At 37.5% G+C, this 24,750-nt stretch overlaps 1 protein-coding gene and 1 long non-coding RNA gene across 5 annotated transcripts in view; one reads left to right on the forward strand and one right to left on the reverse strand.

The window, feature by feature from the left end:
• Nucleotides 1-24,750, forward strand: part of LOC147655489 (uncharacterized) — a 40,148-nt gene that overhangs the window by 9,911 nt on the left and 5,487 nt on the right. The gene's annotated exons all lie outside the window — the stretch shown is intronic.
• Nucleotides 5,646-24,750, reverse strand: part of YES1 (YES proto-oncogene 1, Src family tyrosine kinase) — a 49,748-nt gene continuing 30,643 nt past the window's right edge. For all 4 annotated transcript variants that reach the window (XM_086890965.1, XM_086890975.1, XM_086890968.1 and 1 more), the window contains 11 exons: nucleotides 21,543-21,815; nucleotides 17,261-17,360; nucleotides 16,487-16,585; nucleotides 13,387-13,490; nucleotides 13,049-13,198; nucleotides 12,688-12,843; nucleotides 12,237-12,416; nucleotides 9,852-9,928; nucleotides 9,386-9,539; nucleotides 8,709-8,840; nucleotides 5,646-7,945 (listed from right to left, as the gene is read on the reverse strand). In XM_086890965.1, coding sequence (XP_086747091.1) covers nucleotides 7,737-7,945; nucleotides 8,709-8,840; nucleotides 9,386-9,539; nucleotides 9,852-9,928; nucleotides 12,237-12,416; nucleotides 12,688-12,843; nucleotides 13,049-13,198; nucleotides 13,387-13,490; nucleotides 16,487-16,585; nucleotides 17,261-17,360; nucleotides 21,543-21,807 — 1,626 coding nt within the window. In that variant the 5' untranslated portion in view covers nucleotides 21,808-21,815 and the 3' untranslated portion in view covers nucleotides 5,646-7,736. The remainder of the gene's footprint in view (nucleotides 7,946-8,708; nucleotides 8,841-9,385; nucleotides 9,540-9,851; nucleotides 9,929-12,236; nucleotides 12,417-12,687; nucleotides 12,844-13,048; nucleotides 13,199-13,386; nucleotides 13,491-16,486; nucleotides 16,586-17,260; nucleotides 17,361-21,542; nucleotides 21,816-24,750) is intronic.

Consider the following 24,750-nt stretch of genomic DNA (forward strand, 5'->3'; position numbering starts at 1 on the left):
CAGCATCTTACAACAAACCAGGTGATACACAGACTCCAGTCTTAGGCTGACTAAAGATAATGGTTTGTTCCTAAAGAAGCTTAAAATAACTGAGTACGTACTTGCCAGATTCTAAGTGAATAAAAAAACCCCTCAAACGAGACATTTCTGAGAGAAACAATTGCAAAGGTAGATTGAAGGAGGAAAAGGCATGATATCATCAAGTCAGAGGTTTTGTGGGTGTTCAGCCGAGTGCTTAGAGGGTTTTGACATATTCGCAGTGTCAGTGAAACAGACTGGAATGGCAAAGAAAGACGTGCTTGTTCTATGGTCTAGTGCTGAAAGGCACTGCTGCAAAGCAGTCATGGCTGGAACCTACACCAAGGTACAAAAAGGGAGCAGTAAGAACTGCAGGGGAATTCATGAATGTGCCCACTGGGCAGTGCTTGTGGAACAGTCACAGAAGCTGTGTCCTGTCCAAACTGCTTGACAAAATCTTCCTGCCCCCTGGCCATGTGTCTGAGATGTGGCAGCTCAGTGACCTGGGAAGGCAGATCCCATTGGCAGTCACTGCCATTCTCAGAGGCCAAGGTCCAGCACTCACCCACATTTGGGCTGTCTCAAAGGCGGCTAGCTGCACCCCAGGGCCCCCTGGGAAAGCCTCAGGCTAGAGGTCCATGCTCCACACTGTCTGCATGACATAATTGGTACACTGGCTTTGTGGCAGCCAAATTGCTGTGCAGGGCCCACAGGTTTTATACAAGTTTCTGTCTCCCTTTTTTTTTTTTTTTTTAGTAGCTCAGGTGTCCATTGTGAGCAATAATGGGAAATTACTGCAGCTTCTCTTCTCCAAGCTCAGGACCAGGGGTCAAGGTTGGTAGGTGATGTGAAAAGTTGCCTGTCTGAAAGGAAATGTTCATTTTACCAAATACTAGATTCTGGCTGCTGCTTGATCACAGTTGTCAACTTGACCCTGGATGAGTCAAAATATCCCTTCTTCCCTTGATAAAAGATCATGACAGAGATAATGACACTGATCTCATTTGTTTGAGAGTGTGTGAGAAATGCTATGTATTAGGCAATGAGGGTTGTTGGGCAAGATGATGAATGCCTTGCAAACCCCTGAGAGAGATGCTGCCTATCAGCAGATTTCTGTTTATTGGCTAGCATAACAGTGTCTGTCTTGGAACAAAGAACAGATGAAGCCCAGGCTACTTCGTCAATAGATTAAGAGCGTTCCCACAAGATAGGCTGACCTGTCATCATGGATGTATCCCACTATCCTCCTGAAAGCTCTTGGTCATCCCCAGGTTGTAAAAAGGGTCATTTCTTCCTACTTTACTGATCAATTGAAAGCAGGGGCATAACTATTGCTAAGTATATACACACTTGCTCCCCAGAACACTTAGTAGCAGTCTGAAAAGGCTGGGGCCATTCTAATGACAGTGGCGCCAGAGCTCATATTTAGCCTACTTGTAATCTGCTCATTATAACCTTTAACTCACTGTTAAATCAATCAAGCAATTGATTGAACTTCAGTTTCATGTGGGAAAAAAACCCCAAAATCCTCTCCTTGCAAACAGTGGTTCTTTGGTAAAGATGTCAAGAAAATTAAACAGACAGATTTTGATGCAGTCGCTTTAACAAGTCACTTTAACAAATAACACCAGACTAAAATCTAAATAAAATCTATTCTACTTCTAGTCTTTTAGCACAATAGAAATAATATACATTTGTGGTAGTCATAAGACACTTTGAAAGACAGAGTCATTCCAAAAGTGAAGAGGGTAATAATATAGAACAAAATCAAAACTCCAGTGAAAGGGGTACAGATCTTACCTTGCTCTTATAAAGCTGCTTAATTTGCTAGGCACTGTCCACTTAAAAAAGAGAAAACACCAACCTGTGAATTTTCATCTATGTCCATGCTATTATTGCACAGCCACAATGGAGAAATAAAAACTGGTTTGTTGTGAACACTCTGGCTAGAACTGAGAGGAGAGGAAGGTGGATAGAGGCATGTAAGGAACCAAAGTCATCTAGTCACCAGCTTTCACTCTTAAGAATGTGAACTAACACTCTTGACTTTTCCTGGGAACTCTCCAGAAGTGCAGAATCACTGACTTGGCCTCCTTGACAGGACTGAGCAGGGGCTGCAATTTAGCATGGTCATTCTCTGCTCCACAGCACACCATGACCATCACCATGAGTGACATTTTCTACACCTGCTGGAGAAGCAGGGCAAAGTCCTCACTGTTTTCATGATGAAGCAGTCAAAGGAACAGATGTTGTCTTCATGTGTGGTACTTTTATCATAGAGTCATATTGAACTGAGATTTATCATATTTTGTTTCTGAAAGAGCAGAAATGCTTCATTACCCTTCCTCACTTCAGCAAATACACCACTGGCACTGCCAAACACTGAAGCCAAGAGAAGGATCAACAGCCATTTTAGACCCTGGAAGACTGCCCCAAATGTGAATAAATGAGAGAGTCGGGGGTGGTATTGAATGAATGGTGAATCCAGCAGCTGGCACCTCTGGAGGTGCAGGAAAAAAAGGTTGGGATAGATTTTCAGGGGCAAAAGTAAAATGCACAGATCTATCAATTTCCCAGTATGTACTTACCAGCAGCCTCAGCTAGAGACTCAATAACCTAGCAGCAGGGCACAAAGGAAGTGCTCCCACTGGCAGTAGCTTTTTGATTAAAGAAAGGAATGCTTTCACAGCAGTCAGCTTTCCAGTTGCTACATGACTAATTCATCAAGACTGCTTGTATTCAGGTTTCCCTTTTAGATTTCCAGTCTGTTTCTCAGACCCTGCTGAGTTTAACTAGGTATCTGTCCTGTCTTCTTTAAGAATAAAACAAAAACAACACAATGGCCAACACGTTTCTCCTTGCCTACAGTAAATTAAATACTAAGATGGACAGTGTTCTGTAAAAAAACACACTGCTATAAATACTTCAATACCCAATAATACCTAACAACAGTGGTTGCTTGACAAAAATTTGACAAAAGTTATGCCTTTAAAGAGAACATTAAAAAATAAAATCAATGTCCTTCCTACAAAAAACATGTTTGCATGCAGAACTATTGAGGAAAGTAAGCCCAAAGAGTAGGACCAGAGAAGAACATGGGAAACCTGACACAAAATCCTACATCCATATATATAGGAAAGAAATGCTAAGCTACCTCCCAGTGTCTGATATGCTGTCTATTTGGGATCCAGGGGCCAGTAACTCTCTGGTCAGGCTCCCAGTATCTTTTTTTTTTTTTTTTTTTTTAATTCCCCAAATCCTGATCAAGGTTTGTTCTTAGAAATTTCTGAGAGCAAAACAATGCTTGGGGCTCCCCAAGTAATATGAAGTGGCTATGCTAGAAACCAGTTAGGGTGAGCTGCCCAGAACCACCAGAGAGAACAGCATTTGGCATTAGCCTTGCTCCATTTCCACTGTGCAAAAGGGAACAGATGCTGTTCAGTTCCCCTGCATTTCTACCTCGTTTTGAAAATATGACAGAGACAAGAACATATGACATCTGCCATGCTACACCCTCAGCCAACTTCCCTCTGCCCAGTGAAGTGTGGTACCTCAGCTGCCTGCCTCCATCCTTCTATCTCACTCTCCCCCTTTTCCTCCCCTATGCTAAGGGAGAAAGAAGCAGGGAAGCTGTTGCTGTTTCTGTAGCTAACACTCTTTCTGTGTCACTAGGAAAAAGTGCAGAGAAAATAATCTGGTCCTTGAGGATATGTTAAAGTCTGCAGCTGAGGGCGAAATCTGCAGTGGGTTCTGCTTCCAACTCTCAACTACCTCATAACAGTCTCTCACAGCTGACACCCAGCTAGCCAGGATTCTTGATCTGAACCCAGGTTTTACACTCCAGGCTGTTACATCCAAAATACATACAACCACCTCATTTCTGTCTCCTGACTCCTCACCATCTTGGAAGGGTGTCTGTTAGAGAAGTATATTTGGCCAGTCTCACACTGACAGTCACACTCCTGCAGTGCCTGGAAGGTCAAAGGCAGTTTTGTTGCTGTACTACAATGAGGCTGAAGTGGGAGCAAGATGTGTGTCTACGAAGGCACCTGCACTTTGAGACATTTGCACGGAGCCCAGGTACCTACCACACGAGGCAATAGTTACTCAGTGAATCACAGTTCTGGACTAGGCAGTTATCCACCCTGCTTCTGGTGCCCAGATCAGTTGCTCCAATCTAGCCCTAAATTCCTTAAGCCATGTGTGAGGATTTGAGTCTCCTGCTTGCAATGTACTGCTTAGTTTATGTTGAATGCTCCTGTGGTTTAAACCCAATGGGATTGTGTAGCTCTAAGTGATGCTCTGTCGGGGAACGTTGGCACAAATACAAACATCTACAGCATTTCCACGGAAAACTTAAAAACTGAGAAGTTTATTGAACAGTTGAAAATAAATAACAAAAGTGGGGGCTCATTAAGTTTACTTCTTTATACTCATTTATAGTCACTCCAGCTGCAGAAAACGTGTTTTAGGATAAACAGTATTATAGATGACTGTGGGTAAGACAGCATTCTGCCTTGTTTCTACCCATTAGCAAACTCTAAGTCTTTCTTTAAACAAAAAATACCCCAACCATCCAAAAAAACTCACCAAACCTAACAAAAATCCCCTCTGAACCTTTCCAAGGCTACTTTTCAGTTGTAATGGCTACTCACAAGCCTGATGAAATGACAATTCAGTGGTTGCAAGGATAAGAACACATAAGGTCCTTTTCATAACGCTTTATGCTAAAGCAGGAATGTACTTTATCTAAATAGTAGGATTGTACACATGTTTATGTTTGGAAGTTTACTCAAAAATACTATGAAAATATTAAAATACTACAGCTTGAAACAATGCATGACAGAAACAGTCTGCAGGCCTAGCATGCAGAATGGGAATCACAAGGTCTGGATGGACAACAGGGAGGAGCACAGATTACCAGAAATTACATGATTGTTCTCATTAAAAATAGTAAAACATTAATTACATTACAGGAAATACTAAAAAAACAGTAAACTTTGCAGTTTGTAGGTTCTGTAGGAAGAATGGTTTTAGTGCTGTATTAGTTATTATTGAAACTCAAACAGTACTAGCTCCTTGACCTACAGTGGCACTGTATATACATGCCAGGATCTGCACTTTGAGTCGTACTGGTCACTGAGACAGGTAACGTTCAATGAGGTTGAGATAAAACATTGGCTATCACAAGAAAAAATGTATAAAATTCCCTGAAAAATTAGACAGAAGTGAACAGTGGCTGCTAGAGAGCAGCCCAGAGAAAGCAAGAGGGATGATATGTGCTTGCCTTACAGCATGGCAGTTACTGCCAGCTAAGAGTTTAAGTTGGACTTGTTCCCACAAGAATCCAAGTCCATCTGTCTGTCCACCATAGGGGTTTGTTTTAAGCCCAGGCAGTATTGTTCTAAACCATTCCTGCCAAGGACCTGTGAACCAGGCTAGAACATGTCTCTGTTTTAACAGCAATAATGCACGATGAACTCACAATCCTGTATGGAAGTACAATTTACAGAGGACAAAAAAAACCTCATGAATGTTTTATTCCCATCCGTCTCCCCTCAATGTGAAGGCTACTCTGCTTTTGTCCCCCTCCCACCTTCTCCCCTCCCTCACCTCAAATAAGCAGATGCAATCAAGGTGAAATTTATTTTGAACCAATTCTGCAAAACAGTTCAACAATGCCATACTTTATAAAAATACTTAGTTACATAATTAAACTTATTACTATTTATATAAAAAGTGTGAATGTGAATTTTAAACTCTGTTAAGATAAGAACCACATCAAGGTCTTCAGGTGAAACAAATAAATTTTCATAAACATACAAACTCTTTTGGAGAAGTTTTATAATACACAACCATTTACAATGAACACGTTCATTAAGTTAGTGTTTTATTCCTTTACTATACAAGTGTTATTACAATGAACTGTTCCATTCAGTAATTAAAAATCCATACAATGCCAGTGTCATTTTTGGCATTTTTTGTTATGACTGTATTAATACATAAACTCATATGATTGTGTTATTAATTTTAAAATATTTAGAAAAATTAAAATTTCTTCATATTTTTGGGTTTTTTGAGTATTGTGTGTCTGTATTTTTTTGTTTTGTTTTTGTTTTTCTTACAGAAAGCCCTTTTAAAATTTGATAACCATAGATGTATAGTTGATGAGCAATGATGAGGGAAAATGAAAAATGATGGCACTGTTTCTACACAGACCTATGTGGTAGTTGGATTCAATGTAGTGTAAACCCATGAATATTAAGTTTAGTACCAGAACTATATTACCAGCTTTTCTGAATTCATTTGTTGAATAGTTTTACAATGATACGAATTCCAAGCTGGTAACTAAGAGTGTTTCAAAATTAAAGTACATAAGCTTGATCAGAAATTCAAGAACCTCATGCTAATTGTTGAGTAAAAGACATGACATTATTGCTTGATATGTCAGTAGCCAAAGAAGATAAATCTAGATGTAGTGTCAGCTGGGCTGAATGCCAGCAAATTTTATTACTTGGACAATATTAAATATATTGTATCCCTTTGCTTTTTAAACTTTCACATTTTCTTTCATTTATTTTTAGTTAAATAATTCTGTAGGAAGGGCAGAAGTGGGAAGAGCAACTGTGTGTGTGTCTTAATAGTCAAGAAAAGCAAAAGTGCAATCAAATCCCTGAACTAGTGACAGATAGCACTTGTGGCACCCACCCTCGTTAACACTTACAAGCCACATACAACAGTACCAAACCTGTCTCTGAAAAAGGACTAAGAGATGGCCATTTACCAGCTTCAGTCTTGCTTTCCTGGTGAACTTTGTTCAGGTAGTCTTCCCATACAAAAGCTTGCTGTTTCATTGGAGCTTAAAAGATTCAAGGCTTTCCCCCCCCATGATTGTATTACATAGCTTCAAGTTCAAATATCATCATACCTTATCAACACAATTTTATAAAATATTACCTCATTTTCTAGTTACCTTCATTATTCTTAATTAGCTATGCAGAAAGAAAAAAAGGAAAAATCTTTCATGCTACTTTCCAGTTATATTAATACAAGTATTAACACAGTGCATTATGCTCTCTAATCTCACTATTGAGGTCTACCATTTAGATCAAGTTTCTCTTTCACTGTTCCAATTTCTCTTTTTACCTGCCTACCCTAATTAAGTCATGAAAGTGGAAGCTTAAAGATCGAGACAATAAATCAAATACAGTTGTACCATCTTTTGTTTTGCAGGGGTGGGGGCACACACACGTAGTTTTAAACACAGGGAGTTTTACTGAACTGGAATAGAATTGCTTGGTCCCACAACGTTCTTCTGCTTTAAAAAGGCCTCACCCCAAGGACACTGATTCCAGACAATTCCCTCTTTAGTAGTAGAATGATTAGCAAACACTGGGAGAATAAAGGATTTGAAACATTGTTTTTTCTGCTATTGTTCACACCAACACTCATTTTTTCTGCCCCGCATTTTCAGTAAGCTTCCTTTGGACCCTGAAAAGAAGTTGGGAAAGAGGAAAAAATAAAAACATGTCATTGGTAAATCAGAGTTTAACACTTTAAAAGTGGTTTTGTGCAACTGCATTATGAAATTCCAGTTTGCCATTAAGAGCATGCAAAGTAGCGAAGATTTTCTTTCCTGTGATTTCTTAGAGACTTCAGGAATTCTTTGCAAGTCTTTTACATTTGGCAGATTTGTGCATGTTATATAGACTGTTGGCTTATAAATTGTCTCCAGGCTGGTACTGTGGTTCTGTAGCAGTAAAGTAGTCCTCCAAGAAAGACTGTATATACTCAAATGTTGGTCTCTCATCAGGGTCCTTCTTCCAGCACAGTTTCATTAACTCATGGAGAGACTCTGGGCAGCCTTGCGGACAAGGCATCCTATACCCACGTTCCACTTGTTCCAGAACTTCTCGATTCACCATTCCTAAAAGGAAAGCATATTTGCTCTGAATGACATTATGCAAAGCACAGTTTACCAAAGTTTTTCAAGAACCTCTGCAGCTGCAATGCATGTGATTCTACCAGAACAGAATCTTTAATGAACACACTTTATAGTGTGAATTAATTTTTTTCATTTTGCATTAAACACATTTTCAGAAAATTATTTCAGTAAACTGGTAATTTCTCAACACCTGGTACTTTTCCCTTTCTCCCTCTCCCACTGCCTTGGACCTGTCCTTTCACAAAGGAGACTCAAGTACAAATAGCTTCTCCCTGCCTTAGGCTCCACTCAAGGACCGCTTAATTTAAAATCAGGCCAAGAAAAAGGCTTTATATATCCCTAACAGAACTGCCTTACAAATTCCAGATCCAGCAAAATATCTGCTAAAAGATGTTTCATTTCAAAAACTGGTTTATCAGGTCCAGTGTACTGATGCTCTCTGTAGCCTGGGAAGATGTTAAAAGTAGAAATATCAGGGACAGATAGGAAACATAAGGATCCTTTGAAATAAACTGTCAGCCACATTTAGAAGTGCTATTATGTTAAAACTCTTCAAAATATGCAATATTTAATATAAAAATAAACAAAAATATCTTTCTGAACAAAGGAACCAGGGAGGTGTGACTAAGTTTTTGTCTCTGCTTGTCAACTGTGGGCTCTGAATGAAGGGAAAAAGTGCAAAAGGTAACTTCAGAGGCACAGAATACAACAAAGAAAATAAAAATCTATTAAATCTTCCTGTTACCTGGATATGGCACTCTCCCCTTAGTTACCAGCTCTGTCAGTAAAATTCCAAATGACCACACATCCGACTTGATTGTAAACCGACCATACAACGCTGCTTCTGGAGCGGTCCATTTAATTGGAAATTTAGCTCCTACAAACATTGAAAAGACAGATTCTCAATTTTCCCTTGCTAAACCACAATTTGTTTAAACTTGAAAATATTTAGAAAAAAGTAATACACTAAACACATTTTAATACTTTGCTTTATTGATAAAATTCAAGGTGGTATAGTATTTTAGTATTTCTCAAACTAGGACAGCAACTACTGGCTACAATATCTGGAAGCACTAAAGACATCTGAGAGTCTTATTTAAATATGTTTCAAAAAGTGAACCTGATGAACAACATCTCTGGAATCTCATCTCTCTTCAAACTGTAGCACATTTTATCCCCCAGAAATAATTAAAAATGCTTTTTGAAAGCACAAACAAACTGCCACATAACTTTGAACAAAGGAACTTTACTAGGATTACACCTAGGCAAGGGGCTCACCTAAACATATCTGTGAAAGCACACTTCCATGCATGATCTTTATCCATGAACACACAATACACAGGCCTGTGCTGCTAAATGTAATAGTTCTAAGCAATTGAAAGGCAATCAGTCTTATTAATTAAATAAATTAACTGGCCTTACCTTGTCTCGCAGTGTACTCATTGTCCTCTATTAACCTTGCTAAACCAAAATCTGCTATTTTACACACAAGATTGTCTCCTACAAGAATGTTAGCTGCCCGGAGGTCCCTGTGGATGTAGTTCATTCTTTCAATGTAAGCCATGCCGTCCGCAATCTCAAAAAGAAAAGTGTTATAAAAGGTTATTTTTCATGACTATATACATCTCTCCCAAGCATTAAGCTGCACCCCTTTATTTTAGCTCCATTCCCATTGTGTAAGTATAGGAATTATAACATAGCAACCAAGAGCTTGGCCCTGATTAGTGTGTCTGGCTGCTAATTGCAAGCCAGACTGTTTCCTTTCTGACAAATTACAACCCACAAGAGAAGGTGTAAGAGCAGCATACAACAGCCAGAACATTCAATAATTTTGTTTAGTTGATATCTAATACATTCTCTAAGCACAAAATATAGTTTTTTTCGGTACCTGAGCAGCCATGTCGACCAGCTGTGGGAGTTTTAAGTATTTTCCTTCCCCTTCTTTAAGGAAGTCTAGCAAGCTGCCTGTAAAACATGACACATTTTGGGGGAAAAAAGGGAAAAAGCCAAAAACATTAACTTGACCTGAAAACACAAGTGAGATTTTTTTTTTTTATTCTTAGACATTACGATTGACACATTTATCTCATGAAATCTGTACTTGCAAATCCATCATTTACCACAATATGTGACCCAATGATCATGCCCATAGTTAGCTCTGCACTGGTAACTAGTTAGTGCAATTCTATCCAAGTGGTTTGGAATCCACTTCAGTGATGCAAATAATTAAACACTAATAAAACAGACTGCTGTTTTTGGCAATACATTAGAATTTTTCTAATGTTGTTGGGATCAGTGCTCCTCCTAAGCTGGAGAAAGCTGGACTTTCTTCCACTGCGAGATTTATAATTACAGAACACAAAAAACCTCTATTCCTTACTTACCTTTTTTTGCCAGCCCAAATCATATATTAGAGAAATTATTCTGAAATTGTTTCTTTTATTTTCTTACATTTGCTTATATTTGCTTTTCCTTTCTTACAGGGAAAACTATTTTCTGTTCTTTACGATACCTTATTTTCTCCCATTTATATAATGCAATTGTACCCAAAACATTACATGAGCAGTATCTGAAATCAGTTCCAAGGACCTGTGCTTCAGTTACAACAAACTCTACCTGAGCAGCAAAGCTTTGTCTCTATGTAACAGTTTCCCTACAGGCAGCATTATGTCACATGAGGTAAGAACATGACCTCTTTCCTAAGAAACTGGTGAAAATTGATAGCTACTCGCTCTTGTCACAGTCGAAATTACAGTAACAAAATTACAAATGTGGTCATGGTGGGGAAAGAAATCACTTGACTGCATATTCTGAAGTGGATTCATAATAGCAATTCTGAATTAGAGTTCTCCAAAATAACTTTTGTGAAGCTGTATTTTTGCATAGTGAAAGTAAAAATGTGGCAGGCCAGACCCACACCGCTGCTGCTGTTTGCTGTGTGTGTTTGCACAGACTTTTTCTGACATTGGTTCATGAGATCAAAGGACTGAAGAGGAGCAAAGATTTCATGCTGATCTCTAGTAACCTGTCCACAGTGCAATAAACAGTTGGATACTCTGCAGTTTGTACCTATTTATTTTCCTTGTAAAAGGGGAAATATAAAAAAAAAATAAATAGTTCTACCAGCTTAGAACAAAGAAGTTCTATAGGTTTTTTTGTAAAATTGTGAAGTTGTCAAAGGAAAGCTACAAAAAGAAGCTTCCAACAGCATTTTGAAACCATAATTTAGACAAATTACAATCCTTTACTTCTGCTTTTGCAAGGTAACCAGTTCTGGTAGCAAAGTTTGCTTTTCTTTAGACAGTTATAAATATTTCATTCCATATTGCCTTGCTGAAACCTGATTTCTGAACAATGAAAACTGATTTTGCATGGCTGTCTAGTGTCTAGAAACAAAAATGCAAAAGGAACTTTTAAAAAACTTTACTATTAATAATTAATTAATAATTTAATATTTAATTTTTTAAAAAAATTTCTGTTCTTTTTTACCTTTATAAACTTATACAACCCTTTAAAAACCCCATCCAAAGAGGAAAAAAGTAAACCCATACATTTGTAGTGCACTGAACACCACCAGCCACTCCCTTGCTTCTGGTATCATATGAGGATAGCAAAATTTCTCTCTGAGTTGAATATAAGTCTGTATTTTATAAAAAATGGAATAATTGACTTGGGAATCTGCTGCTTCTTAACATTAATATGCTTATGATGTTTATTTCTACATTCTGCCTAAATCTCTAAATCTCTGTTTCAGCAGCAGGGGGAGGGGTAAATGATACAGAGCAAAGGAAGAAGGATCAAAGACTGAAAACAAGGGGATAAAGGAGGGAGTCTGAGGAAAAAAAACCCTCAACCTTTTTAAAATTTACTATTACACTGCTGGGAAAGAAACAAAAAAACTCAAAGCTCAACATGTTCTGTTGTTAGCATGACCTCTCTACAGGCAGACAATTTTATAATATTCCCAGCTACACCATTCCATTTAAAATGTGATGGACAGTACACACTAAAAATGAGAACTCCCCCACCCTCCCCCAATCTTATACTTGGAAGATTAACAAGGGTGACACAGATGTGCAAAAAAACCATGCCTCTGCCCATAGTCTAAATCAGAACTGCTCCAAGTAGGTCAAGCATTGCTCATTTTAATTTAATCAAAATTAACACTTATACTCCAGCTAGCTTATACCTAACATTAATTAAACATTTGATTTACTGCTGAGCTCTTAAATAACCTTTTAAATGTAGTATTTCTAACTATTCTGTCCCACACCTTTTGTCATGAATTCAGTGACGATGTAGATAGGCTCCTCAGAAACGACTGCGTATAGCGGAACAAGCTTGTCATGTCGTAGTTTCTTCATGATCTGAGCCTCCTGCAGGAAAGCTTCTGGCATCATTGTACCAGGTTTTAGTGTCTTGATTGCTACTTTTGTCGTTCCATTCCATGTTCCTAGAGAAACAGATCAGGTTTTATTCCCCACTGTAATAGCAAAGAAATTTTCTGCTGAAACTTTTTTTGCTTCTGTTTTCTTAGCTAACAGAATAATCATAAACTAGAACTATAATGAATATTAATTTTACCAATACATGCATGATCGTAACTGGTATTTTTTCCCTTCATTTCTCTATGATATTGTCTTTTCAGATCCCAATACTGATTACTTACAATACTATTAAAACTTTCACAGCAACAACTGAAATGTGTCACATTAAGCTCTTACCCATCCATACTTCACCAAAACATCCTTGGCCCAACTTAACTTCCAGCCTTAAGGATTCTCTAGGAATTTCCCAGGCATCTTTTGCTAGTCCCTGTGTTTGTGGTTTCACAGTGGGACACACAGTTGTTAGCTTATGACACAGCCCATCGGCATGTTCTGGAAAACAGGAAAAATATTTAACAGCTTCACAGTTAAGGAGGGGTAAAACTGTAACAAAAGTAACATCTTAATATTGATAAAGAATTAGTCAATTTATTTTTTGTTGAAATCAGAAAGAAATTTTATAGCTGTGAATTTTAAGAATATGCTATGTAACACAGTCCTTCTTCCTCACAATAGGCACAGGGACACTGGAACTTACCTCTGTAGTGTTTCACCAACTTCTGCAGAGATTCAAATTGTGCTCTGGTTGTGATATAGTATCCACCATTGTCAAGTTTCCTGATTTTGTAGTGTTTTACATTATCACCTCTGACCTCATCCCAGTCACGTATTGAAAGGGAATAAGCACCTAGGAAAAAAGTGACATTGGGTGCTTCACTAAAATATTAAAAGGTATTTAATGTATCTCCCTAGCTGCTGTTGTACACATACATGGTGTGCACATTCATGTGTATCATGGGATACATAATAATAATGTTCACCTTGCTGCTGGGGAGAGTAGGGAATGGGAGAGAGAAGAGATAGACACGTACATACCTTTAGTGGTTTCACTCTCTCTTACTAAGAAAATACCACGCTGGTTCCCAGGATTTAAAAGTAGCCTTTCTGCATCTTTCCTCCCCATCTTACCAAAATACCACCTAGAAAAATTTAAAAGAAAATGTGTAAATAAAAGCTTCCTATGCTTTGGTACTCACAAGCAAAAGTTTTAGGAATTTCAAGCACTGACAGGACTAATACTCCAAAACAGTTGCTGGGCTACAAGTATCCCAAAGCAGATACAGATCAACAAAAGCAATGACATACAAGTAATCAAAATATTAAGACAAACTATTTCTATATGACTGTCATTTCTATCATTTACAAAATACATGCAAAGAAGCCTGTATCTGCAAACACTATGGTTTTCTGCTGTTTAACAACAGACATCAACTGCTCTTAACACTGAAAGGAACACACTCCTCAGGCTAAGTTTACAGGCCAAGATGAATCAGACGAGACACTTTGGGGGGCACATTCAACACTGCAGCAGCTGACACCCCCTTCTTTAAAAAGTTTTGGTTTTATGTTAGAAAACAATATTTAATGCAAAGTGAGTGTGCATAAATATAATTGGATGACAGGCTCATTCTGGTTGGAAGGACCCTTGGAGTTCTCTGGTCCAGCCTCCTGCTGCAGGCAGGGTCAGCAGTGACATCAGACCTAGTTGCTCAGGATGTAGTACACTTTAGGCTTGAACACCTTGAAGGACAGACTACCAACCTGGGCAACCTGTACCCCTTCCTGGCTGTCCTCAGGATAAAAAGTTTTTTAAATTCAGCTGGAATCTCTCCTGTTTCGTTTTCTGTTGCCTCCCATCTTTCTCTGCCTCAGTAGAGAGCACATTTTTCTACTTATCACTTAAGAAAAACCCTATGGTAGGTGTCATTTACTTCTCTGTGAGTAACATTCGAAATTGCTGGATCATTCTGATACCAAAAAGAACACAGATGTTTTAAAAGACTTGCGTTTTTTCTTGCCTTCAGCTCTTTCACAAAAGGAGTTTTTTCTTCTACACTCCCACAGTGTGCTCATCCTGATGAAGAGCCTGCACACAGCGCTGTCCTGAGCCAGTGATAATTTTAAGGTCCATCTTCATATGAATCCCCAGACTTTGGAGTAAGACTTATTTCTAGCTACATTTTATTTTTATTAGGTGCCTCAGAAGTTACAAAGTGATGTAGAGCATAAATTTCAAACATTTTTCTCTGTCACTATCGTATCATCAAACTAATTTGACTTCATGAGTGATGGGAAAAGTAGTATTGGAAACTGCTGCACAGCAATGGCTCTGTGGGTGAAACATTTTCTGGGGGAAAAATGTAGATAAAGAGGGATCACTTTGTTGGCCATGAGCAGAATGGCTTGTGCAATCACATGAGAATTTGAAACTTATATTTTGTTGTATTTTCAGTTTGAGTGTTGAAGGAGATGTGCAAAGTTAGAAATGGATATGAGAGTATACGCACTGGAAACAATTTGGATGTAACCCATAATCTTACAGAAGCAAACTTGAATCTTAGTTCATAACTTCACATGAAAATACCTCTTCCCTGGACTACAACAACAATTTACAAACTATATTGTAAAGTGCTGTTTTACTTCACTACCTATAAGTAGGGTTGAATTGCTTTACTTTTCAGAGACAATTAAACATTTATATTATGGTGTCATGAAAAAAAAGCACACAAGTAATATGGATCCTGTCACAAGCAGTTTCTGCTATAAATGCCTCCAAGCCTAGAAAAGGCCACAGACAAAATCTTAGCAACTTGAGGCTCTGTATTGCATTTGCACTTGTAACTCTAATTGCAGTCATAACACAAAATCTACAAACACTGTCAAAGCACAGGGATAAACTCTGAAGCAAATGCACTTTATCCAAATACTGTGGGGATATATAATAAAATTAGCACTGGTTCTTTAAAATAAACAGTTTTTAAAAGCTTACTCATTCATCACCCTTCACTCTCACCTCTAGTCATCACATAAACTTATGACAAATCCCACCACTCTGTTCTGGCCAGTGTTTAGGAGCCATACTTTCTTTGTAAAGGGCAATCATTTCCATTTTACCACCACTGCAGTTGTAATGACATAAGCTGTTATTGCATAGTTAAAAAAAAGAAGAAATATTTGAATTTTTTTCTTTTCTAAATAATTTTAAAACCAGATTAAACTCAAGGTTGTAAAATAACTGAGGATCTTTGATAAAATCATTTTTTAATAGCAAAGAGCCATGTGAGAGCAGCAGCAGTAACATGCTAAAGACTCAGCTTGAGATTCGGGAACCATGCTGAAAATCAAGCACTTTTCCCTGACTTGCAGTAGCAAACAGAGATGTGCATAGACCACATATCAGGGAGCTACTGATGGACAGTATCATGCCTGTATATTGAAACAAGAGCTGTGCAACTTTATATTTCTAGTACAGCAAATACAATCCCTTGGAAAAAGCATAACCTAAAACTTCAGCCCAACCTATGGATTCCACATTTTATGTGATTGTCTAAGCACTTCAGGATGTTAATAAATAAATGTAGAAAGTACTGGTACACAAAGCAACATAATTTTCCAAATTCACAGCAGTCAATTAGCAATTAGCATATCAAACAATTTTGTCACCAAAAAAGTTATTGCAGATTAATACATTAGCAATAATTGGGCACACAAATGGTTTTTTAGAATGTAAGGTTAGGTCATACCAAGTACAGAGCTGACCTTGACTCAGGGTTTGGCAAGTGAAAATAAGGATAAAAACCTTATGTTGATGGTGTGTTGTGTGAACTCTTTAGCTAAAACCCACCCATGCTTGCTTTATATCGTACACAAAGTGTGCCCTACAATTTTTATCATTCTTGATTTCTCCCATCCTTTCTCCTTTAGCCCCACATGTACCAAGTGGGCATAAAACATCTGTGTGTGTCCACCTCATGCTTACTAATAATTATACCTTTGACATAATCCAAACAGCACTGCTATCCTCTCATTAATAATATTCTCCAACTTTACTCTTAAATGTTACATATAATGAATTTAAAAACAGTATCACCACAGGGTATAAAGTGTGTTAGATCGAGAGGCTACAGTGTCTTACTCTTCTGCTTGAATGGAGTCTGCAGGAGCTACGTAATTGCTTGGGATGTAGCCTGTCTTTCCTGTAGCAATGGATCTTGCTTCCCACCAGTCTCCTTCCCTGCAATGAAATATCAATTATCTCTTCCACATTTAAACAACACAAAATTCTGTAGCACTCGTAACACACTCACGTACGAAAGGCAGGTAAATTTAGGTAACATTTTATCTTAATTATGAGGGCATCTAAAATAGTTTGTGCTGCACCAACATACATCTTGTGTTCTGAGCAATGCAGATGTCTCCTCTCTAATGTCTCTTAGGAATTTAATATTTTAAAGATTTGGAGCCTTTTTCCTTTTTTTTTGAAATGTAAAACCAAAATGCTTTATGGCAGAGATATGTAAATAAACTTCTGAGCTGTCTAGTCTTCATCTGCCTCTCCAGATCAGAGAGTAACTCCAGGGTGCAAAGTCTGGGACAGAGCAGTACTTGTCCCCACCTTTTGTGCCCTAAAGGGGGTAGCTGTGCCTTGCTGGGGCAGGGAGAGGAAGGAAGTCACCCAACTGAGAAGATGCTTGGGGCTATCACAGTTACTACAGTTCTATGTCTGCACCCAAACCCTCATCTCAACCTGAAAAGTTATTGTCTTAGCAGTATTATATATTTTAACCCCATGCTTGTTGAATACTGCATAATAATAAAAAAAATCTATCTACCCTACCAGATTTCCAAAAGAATTAAGGATCTAATTATTCCAAACAATCCAATGAGGTCTGTGAATGAGAACACTTACGTGTTATTTATTATCTGGAACCGTTCACCTTTCTTAAATGAAAGGTCATCTGTAGTTCTAGCTTCATAATCATATAAGGCCACAAATACAGTAACACCACCTTAAGAAAAAGAAAAAAAATCACATATGATATAGCAGTAATGTTGCAACACTCGATTTAAGGACTTGTCTGTGAAGCAATTAATCAGTTTGGATTTGGAAGCAACTAAACACTCTGGGTTGCATCTCATTTTGGAAGATAGATCAATAACCTTCTAATTTCTTAGGACTGCCTATAAACAGACATTCTGAAAATATGCTTCCACACCACAAAAGGCTGCTAGACACATCACTGGAACTACATTAATAATTACAGCACCTATATACAGAAACTTGCATGATGCATCATCAGTAAAAAAAAAAAAAAAAACCAACAAAAAAACCTAGCTTCTTTATTAAGCTTGTTTCTTGTTAAGAAATGCAATTCTGGAAGAACCTCCACCACCACAATGGTGAACCATCAGCCACTAATTTTCACAGACGTAAAAGTTCCTGTTGCACTTAGCTATTTATAACTGATGCATTCCCAACTTTTTGAGGTTACACATCAAGACCTACCCAAGGAACTGAACCAGAAATAGGAGTACTCTCTTGAGGACAAAGACATTCCTCTACTTCAGCACTGTTGATTTTTTTGATTCCACCAAGTCTCCCCACTTGAAGCAGACCCTTGCTGAGGGTGATCCAACAGTTCTTTACTCCAGAGAACAAGGACCAAGACAGGTCACATGAAGAACAGCTGCACTCCACCAACCCTGCTTTCCCATCCCACTTCTGGTACAGGGCATACTGTTGAACAGGTCCCCCAAAGAGGACAGATGTGACAGAGGTGGATGGTAAGAAGGCTTCTACAGTTACCAGCAGAAAAACGTTTTCTATACTTCAAAGGACTAATCTTTAAAACTGGGAAGAGGGACAAGAGGAAGAGGGAAAGGAGAACAGGCTGTTTGACAGGTACAAGCTACTAGCAAAAACAAAAGAACCAAGTACCATAATTAGGAGAAAGTTGAAATAGAAAATAGCAAGTAGACAATTCAGAAAGACTTTTTAAGCCCTAGAAATGCTATTTCTCAGTCTAATGAAAGTTTAAGAAGCCTAGTGATCATCCAAGCAATAACATTTTTAAATGTATAATACTACATCTTGTATATGCACATATACATACCAGGATATACATGAAAGTCCACCAAGAGAACACACTGCATCTAATTTTAGATCTTACAATTAGCATGACAGTGATCAGAAAGGAAGAATACATAATGCAATGGCAATAATCTATATGCAATATTCTTTTGCAATGTCACTTTTTGACATAATAGCTCCTAATCACCTAAATATTTTCATTTGGTTTGGAGTCTTTCTGTAGTTACAGTCTCTCAGTTGGCCTCAGCTGGAAATGAATTTACAGTTCTGCTAGGCAAAACAGAACAAAATCCCCACAGGAGGTTAGAGTAATTGAGGTTTTTTTAAAAGTGTGATTTATGAACTGAAAATGAATTAAAGATATTCCTTAGAAGTTAGCAGCTTCTAATTTAAGTTAAAAATGAAAACAGTTCCACCAATTTTTCTGCTTATTACTACATTATTTTGATGACACAAACTGATATGTGGAGCAAGAAAATAGTGAGGATACAACCATATTTACACAAACAGAAAGCCAGTGTTATGGAAACAAACCATCCCCAGAGTGTTTTTCAGCAGATGAAAACGATCAATACTCTCAATTCACAATATCACAAAAGTTTTTAAATGCATATACAGAAACTCAAAAAACTTCAACTACCATAAACCCTCTTTTTATTCTCAGTCACAAGTGTCATTTTTTCATAGCAAAGAATAATAAATACTTGAAGAGAACAGCATCAGCACAGACTGATTTAAACAAAGATATTGTCAAATGACATTTCAAGTCTCTTGCAGCTGTTTTCTTCATGAACCACTGCAAAGAAGTCTAGTTTAGCTGCTCCAGCTATTTGCAGCCACAAGACTTCCCTTAAAGATTTTCCTTTCATTTGGTCAGTACTCCATCTTCTAATCTACGGTTTTGGAGAGAAGACTTTACCTTCTTGCTCAGCATGGGGTCTACAGAGCACTAGCAGAGTTTCATGGAAGGCAAGAACAGCAATCCATTTATCTGTTTTGATTTTCAGCAATATTCTGTGAATTCCAAGTATCTGAAGACAGACAGTGTGCAATATAGGAGCAATGTGACTAACTCAGATTTCTTCTCCTTTTCTGCTCTGGAGGAATAAAAGATAGCTCAACTCTTTTCAGCCTCACTATAGGCCATGATGACAACCATATCATCCTCTTGTCACACATCACTGATCAACTGGGTAAGTACTACTGACACTTACATCCTGTTTGACAAGCCCATCTATTCTCCTCTCTTGTGAAGCAAAGGGAAACAGAATGTGATCCAGTGGTTTATTGGTCACAAATACAAAAAGCTTACAGCAGATGAAGGCAGTCATCTCACTTGCTCACAAAAACACCCAATTTTGATTGATCTGAAAAAATTCTGATTGATCTGAAAAGCAGTACTGAATGTACCAAATAACTGTTAGTGCAATTTTATTTGTGTATGTATGTATGTATTTATTTAAATGTGTGTTTTTTTGTGGATGGGCTGATTTTACAGAACGAGAAGGAATAATTTAATATGCAGTATCATTTTACCTAATTGCAAAACAATGCGAGCACAAATCAGTCTGCCTGCTGATAACTGTTTTCACACTGATGAGATATCAAGACTCTTTTCAGGAGAAATCTCTCTTGTTGACTCTGGTTCAAGATGTAACATGCTTAACAATCAGCAGGAACAGGAACAGGCAAGAGAGCATCCCCTCTGGTCTCTGCAGCAAAGGATTTGTGGTGCCCAGTGGGGGGCTACATCCCTGATGTCTGGTTATGCCCAAGAGTGCCTGCATGCTCTGCTGGAGATTCCTACATGACCAAAGAACCAGATCTAGTAAGAAGAAATATGCCATAGTTCCTGGGGGAGATGAAATACAATAAACTTTCCTCAGCAGAGCTAATGAAAATAAAGAAATGCTGTGTTTATTTAATTTCAGCATATGTTCATCCAAAACAGGGATTCAGAGCTGACTCATAAATGATACAGGCTAGATGTTCATTTTAATTATTTGGTTTTTAATGTACTCCCAAGAAAAGGACTATGAGGTGATCATTACCTAACAATTCATATTTAGTTTCCTGAACTGCTTAATGCCAAGGTTAGAATGTGTTTTCATGGATCTCAAATATCTTGTATTTAAAAGACTTTAAATGCCACTGGGACAATGCAAACACTTAAGAATCATAACTGTGCCAACATTAGAGGTTTGTGGGAAAACTAGAAATAGACTAATAAGAAATTATTTACTCTGTTTCATGAAGTGTCTGTACAGAGCTTCTAGAATAAATTAGTCTTTTTAGTGTCTCTCTCTCAAAAAAAAAAGAATAAATCACAGCTTCCTCTCAAAAATACCCATCAAAATTATGAAATTTAGTTATATGGACAAAATCAGTATTTTTTTTGGAGTTAAGATTTTGCTATAGAGCTGGGTTTATAACATCAAATGTGCATGTTGCTTTAAAATGCTGTATCTTCTGTACCTCAGCCAAGAGGGTCTCTGTGTGTTGCAAATTCTATTTTTACATTTTCCATTTTGGTTTTAATATAGACACCAACAATGGTAATTCTGCTCTTTCGTTTCACACATACTGTACCCATAGGAAAGTACACAGAATATAATGCAAATCCTGTTTAGTTTCATAAATTGATGCAATGTTGTATTAATATAACTTGAAAGTAATCAGACTTGAAACCAGTTTAAAATATCCATTTCCTGAATCTGAAGTGTTTTTCATTTTGTACATCTCTCAAAGTTTAAAGCCATTATCCCATACACATCCTTCCAACATCTTAAAACTTCTAATATAATTTCATCAACTATTCCCATTAATGACTTTAGTAAGTCTAAAATTTCTCTGTGTTGCGACCCTAATTGTCTCCACAAAAATAAAAGCCAACCTTCATGCCTCAGTCACTAGTGAATACAGGCTGAATTATTATCTGAGCAGGAAAGATACTGAAATCAGGAATCTCTAAAAAGCAATTTATTTTAAATTTGCAATTTATTTCTCTGTGGCAAGGTGTCATAGTATTTTTGACTATGACTGTCAAGCAGCTATAACAATAAATAATGATAATAATAGCATCTTTTTATGTAACACTCACCTGTTAAAGTACTAGGATATGTACTTGGCACAGCTGAAAATGAAGATGATGCTCCTCCAAAGGGTGTCATTCCTGAAGGCCCTCCAAAAGGAGTCATGGAATGACTATTAAAATTAACTGCTGATCCCTTTATTGACGGTGACTGTGTTGCTTGGCTGGAATCTGATCCATAATGACTGACATGGGAAATAACAGGTTCTGGAGCATTTTCAGTTCTGTATTTCATGGCTGGGCCTTTACCTTCTTTGCTTTTAATGCACCCCATGGTTGAATCTGTGAGAACGAGAGGTAAAAAAACAGAGTTCACCTTCATGTTGTGTCTTTTGATAGATAACACAGAATATTCCCAAAAAGTTCACCCAAATGTTAATTTATTACTGTTAAACCCCATGCAGAGTGTAAACTCTGATGGAAAAGTGTTCTGGAATAAAATCTAAACTATTACCAGACCAGGGAAGTCCTAATTACTTTCCCCTACAACTTCACATAGTAACAGAACATTTGGATTACTCTTCATCCTGGTTACTTGATGGACTGTAAATGGTAAAAAAGAGGGAATCAGGAAACAGATGAGGAAAAGACAATGGACTTCTATAGCAGGACGGAGGGGGAAACAGATGTGACAAATCCAGACTCGATTATAGGAAGCAAATCCAAAGCAATTATACAAAGAAAACAAAATGGGCATTCCTGCTTTTTCTTTTAAGCATCTGTGTAATGAAGTCTTGCCCAGCTGGTGACATCTTTAAAGACATAGAGAAGTTTTCATCCATTGCCAGCTCCCCAAATACACCTCACAAACAAACCTCAGATATTCACAGCCACAGAACAGGGGTTAAGCTCTAGAGTAACTAAAATTGCAAAAAAATAAGAGTAATTACAATATCCTTAGGGATTCAGAAACAGAACTGTGCCCAGACAGGTGACATTTATATCCCTGATGGCCCAGGACTGCCACCAGCTTGCACTACAGGCAGACAGAGCCAGAGCTGTTTACCGTGGGGGCACCTATTACCTGCTGCTGAAGGGAATCAGAGAGGAGACCTGTCGCCAGCAATTAACACCGACTGAGCCTTAAGAAGTCACCACCACCTGCCATTTATCAGGTGGTGACAACTGGTAGCAGGCATTTTCTGGCTTACCCCAGCTGGGAAATAAATCAGGAGGAAAACAGCAGCGTCTATTAGATGCAGCACTAGTCTGGCATTAAAATTCCTGCATTATTTGCAGGAGGGGATTTAAAAAATCTATGCTAACTTCAAAAGTAAAACCTCTATAGACACAGAAAATCAACTGCTCCGCATTCTCTAATGAATCAATTAAAAAAAATAAACAGCAGGAGTCTGAAAGCATGAAACCACATATTTTGATAAGTACAACAATTTCATGGACTCTAACTAACAATTAGGGAAACACAGTATTTCCCAATGTGTGTCTAATTCTTTTTTTTCCTTCTCAGTTCCTTCTTACCTTATTAACTATTAGACACAGAAATATGGAAGAAAGTAAATTTTACTAAACAAATACTGCCTTAATACAAGTCACACAGAGAAAATAATACCCTCTGTATAACTAACTGTTACAATGATAAAGCTACTGTAATTTCCTCAAGAACCATGAATCAGAGTTCCTGGAAAGAACAAGGTTCACAGACAGTGAAACACCCTATAAAATTTAATGCTCAAAAAGATTAAGTATATTCACCCTGTCATTTCAGCCCCTACTACTGCAATGTAATACAATTACTGACACAGAAACAAGCAGCAACAAAGTCAAATAACTGCCCTTTTACAAATCACAATTTAAGGTTTTCCACAGAATAATGAATCACCACAAAGTTTTTCAATTTCAATTCAATCACACCTTTTCAATTATTTTTACTTCATATACTATTATTGCCAACTTATTAACTATGAACAAATATTAACAGACAAGGCTCAAATATGTGCATAAGAATGCAGTGTGCCTAAATACTTTACAAAAAACATCTATCTACAGTAGAAAAACCAGTTATTAATTCACAAGTCAAACATTCAGAATCACATCCTTTTAATTTCTCTACCACTGCAGACATTGTAAGCCAAAATACTTTCTTTTGGCCATGTGGCTGCCTATTGTAAATTCTTGTCTTCCTCTGAGGCCTACTTGACTATTTTTAAAAAACTTGAATCAATGTTTTCTGCTAGCATTGAATGAAAATCCAATCACCTTTACAAAAATGTCTTTTCTATTAGCACTGATTCCTTGCCTTTGGCTAGAAGTTGAGCACAAAATTCAAAAGTCCAGCACATTACTAATGTTAATCAAGTAGATTAGAAGTGAAGTACACGGACATCTGTCCAAATGTCCATCACAAATATTTTTCCTTCCTTCTGGCATTTGCCTAACTTGTAGCAGGCTGGTAAGACTTCAAGACTAAAAAACAAACAAACAAACAAACAAACAAAAAAGTAATAAAAAAAATAGATAGTAAACAATTTACCAAATCCGGTAAAACAGCTGGATTCTGCCCAAGGAATTGCTGATTTGATCAAATGGCTGGTAACTAGTCCAGCTAAGGCTGTGTTAACAGCAGGAACTTGCTATTGGTATGCTTGAATGTCACAAAGAAAAGCCCTTATTGAAGACCTGAATTCATTCTAGAAAAACAGAATCAGCCTCTCCCTTGCTTCTCCCCTCCCCAGCCACTTCACTGTTAAGGTAATCTTCTTTCAGGGGTTAAAGAGATTAACATCAGAGATTCAATCAGCACTTCAAAGAGAAAGACATTCAGAAATAAGCAGACAAAAATGTAAACTACTTTTATAACTGCATACCTACAAAACAAAATTGAGCAAACTCCTTATCTTTTTAAAGCAAAAACTACAGGTGTGAACTGTAGTAAAATACTGTGTATGCATTAGTGAGGAAGAATTTTAAGTATGAGGGGAGCTGGTAGTAAACAAATCCTGACTGCCCATCCTGTGGGGGAAACCCCCAACAACTTAGTACTGTTTAGTCTTTTAATAAATTACTGGATAAAGAACAAAAAATCCCTAAGCAGCTGGTGTGCAATGTTGGATTTGATTATTCTGGTACTGCATTTGTTATCAAAAATGTATGTAGCTGAAATAACTACAACTATTTTTATAAATCTTTGCCCGGCCAGCAAAAATATATTAAGGAATACATTTCTGTCATAAAAAGCTAACAGCTCTCTTTCTGACGC

Source organism: Cyanistes caeruleus, chromosome 1, assembly GCF_971803275.1.
Source record: "Cyanistes caeruleus chromosome 1, bCyaCae1.hap1.1, whole genome shotgun sequence".
Taxonomy (NCBI): Eukaryota; Metazoa; Chordata; class Aves; order Passeriformes; family Paridae; genus Cyanistes; species Cyanistes caeruleus.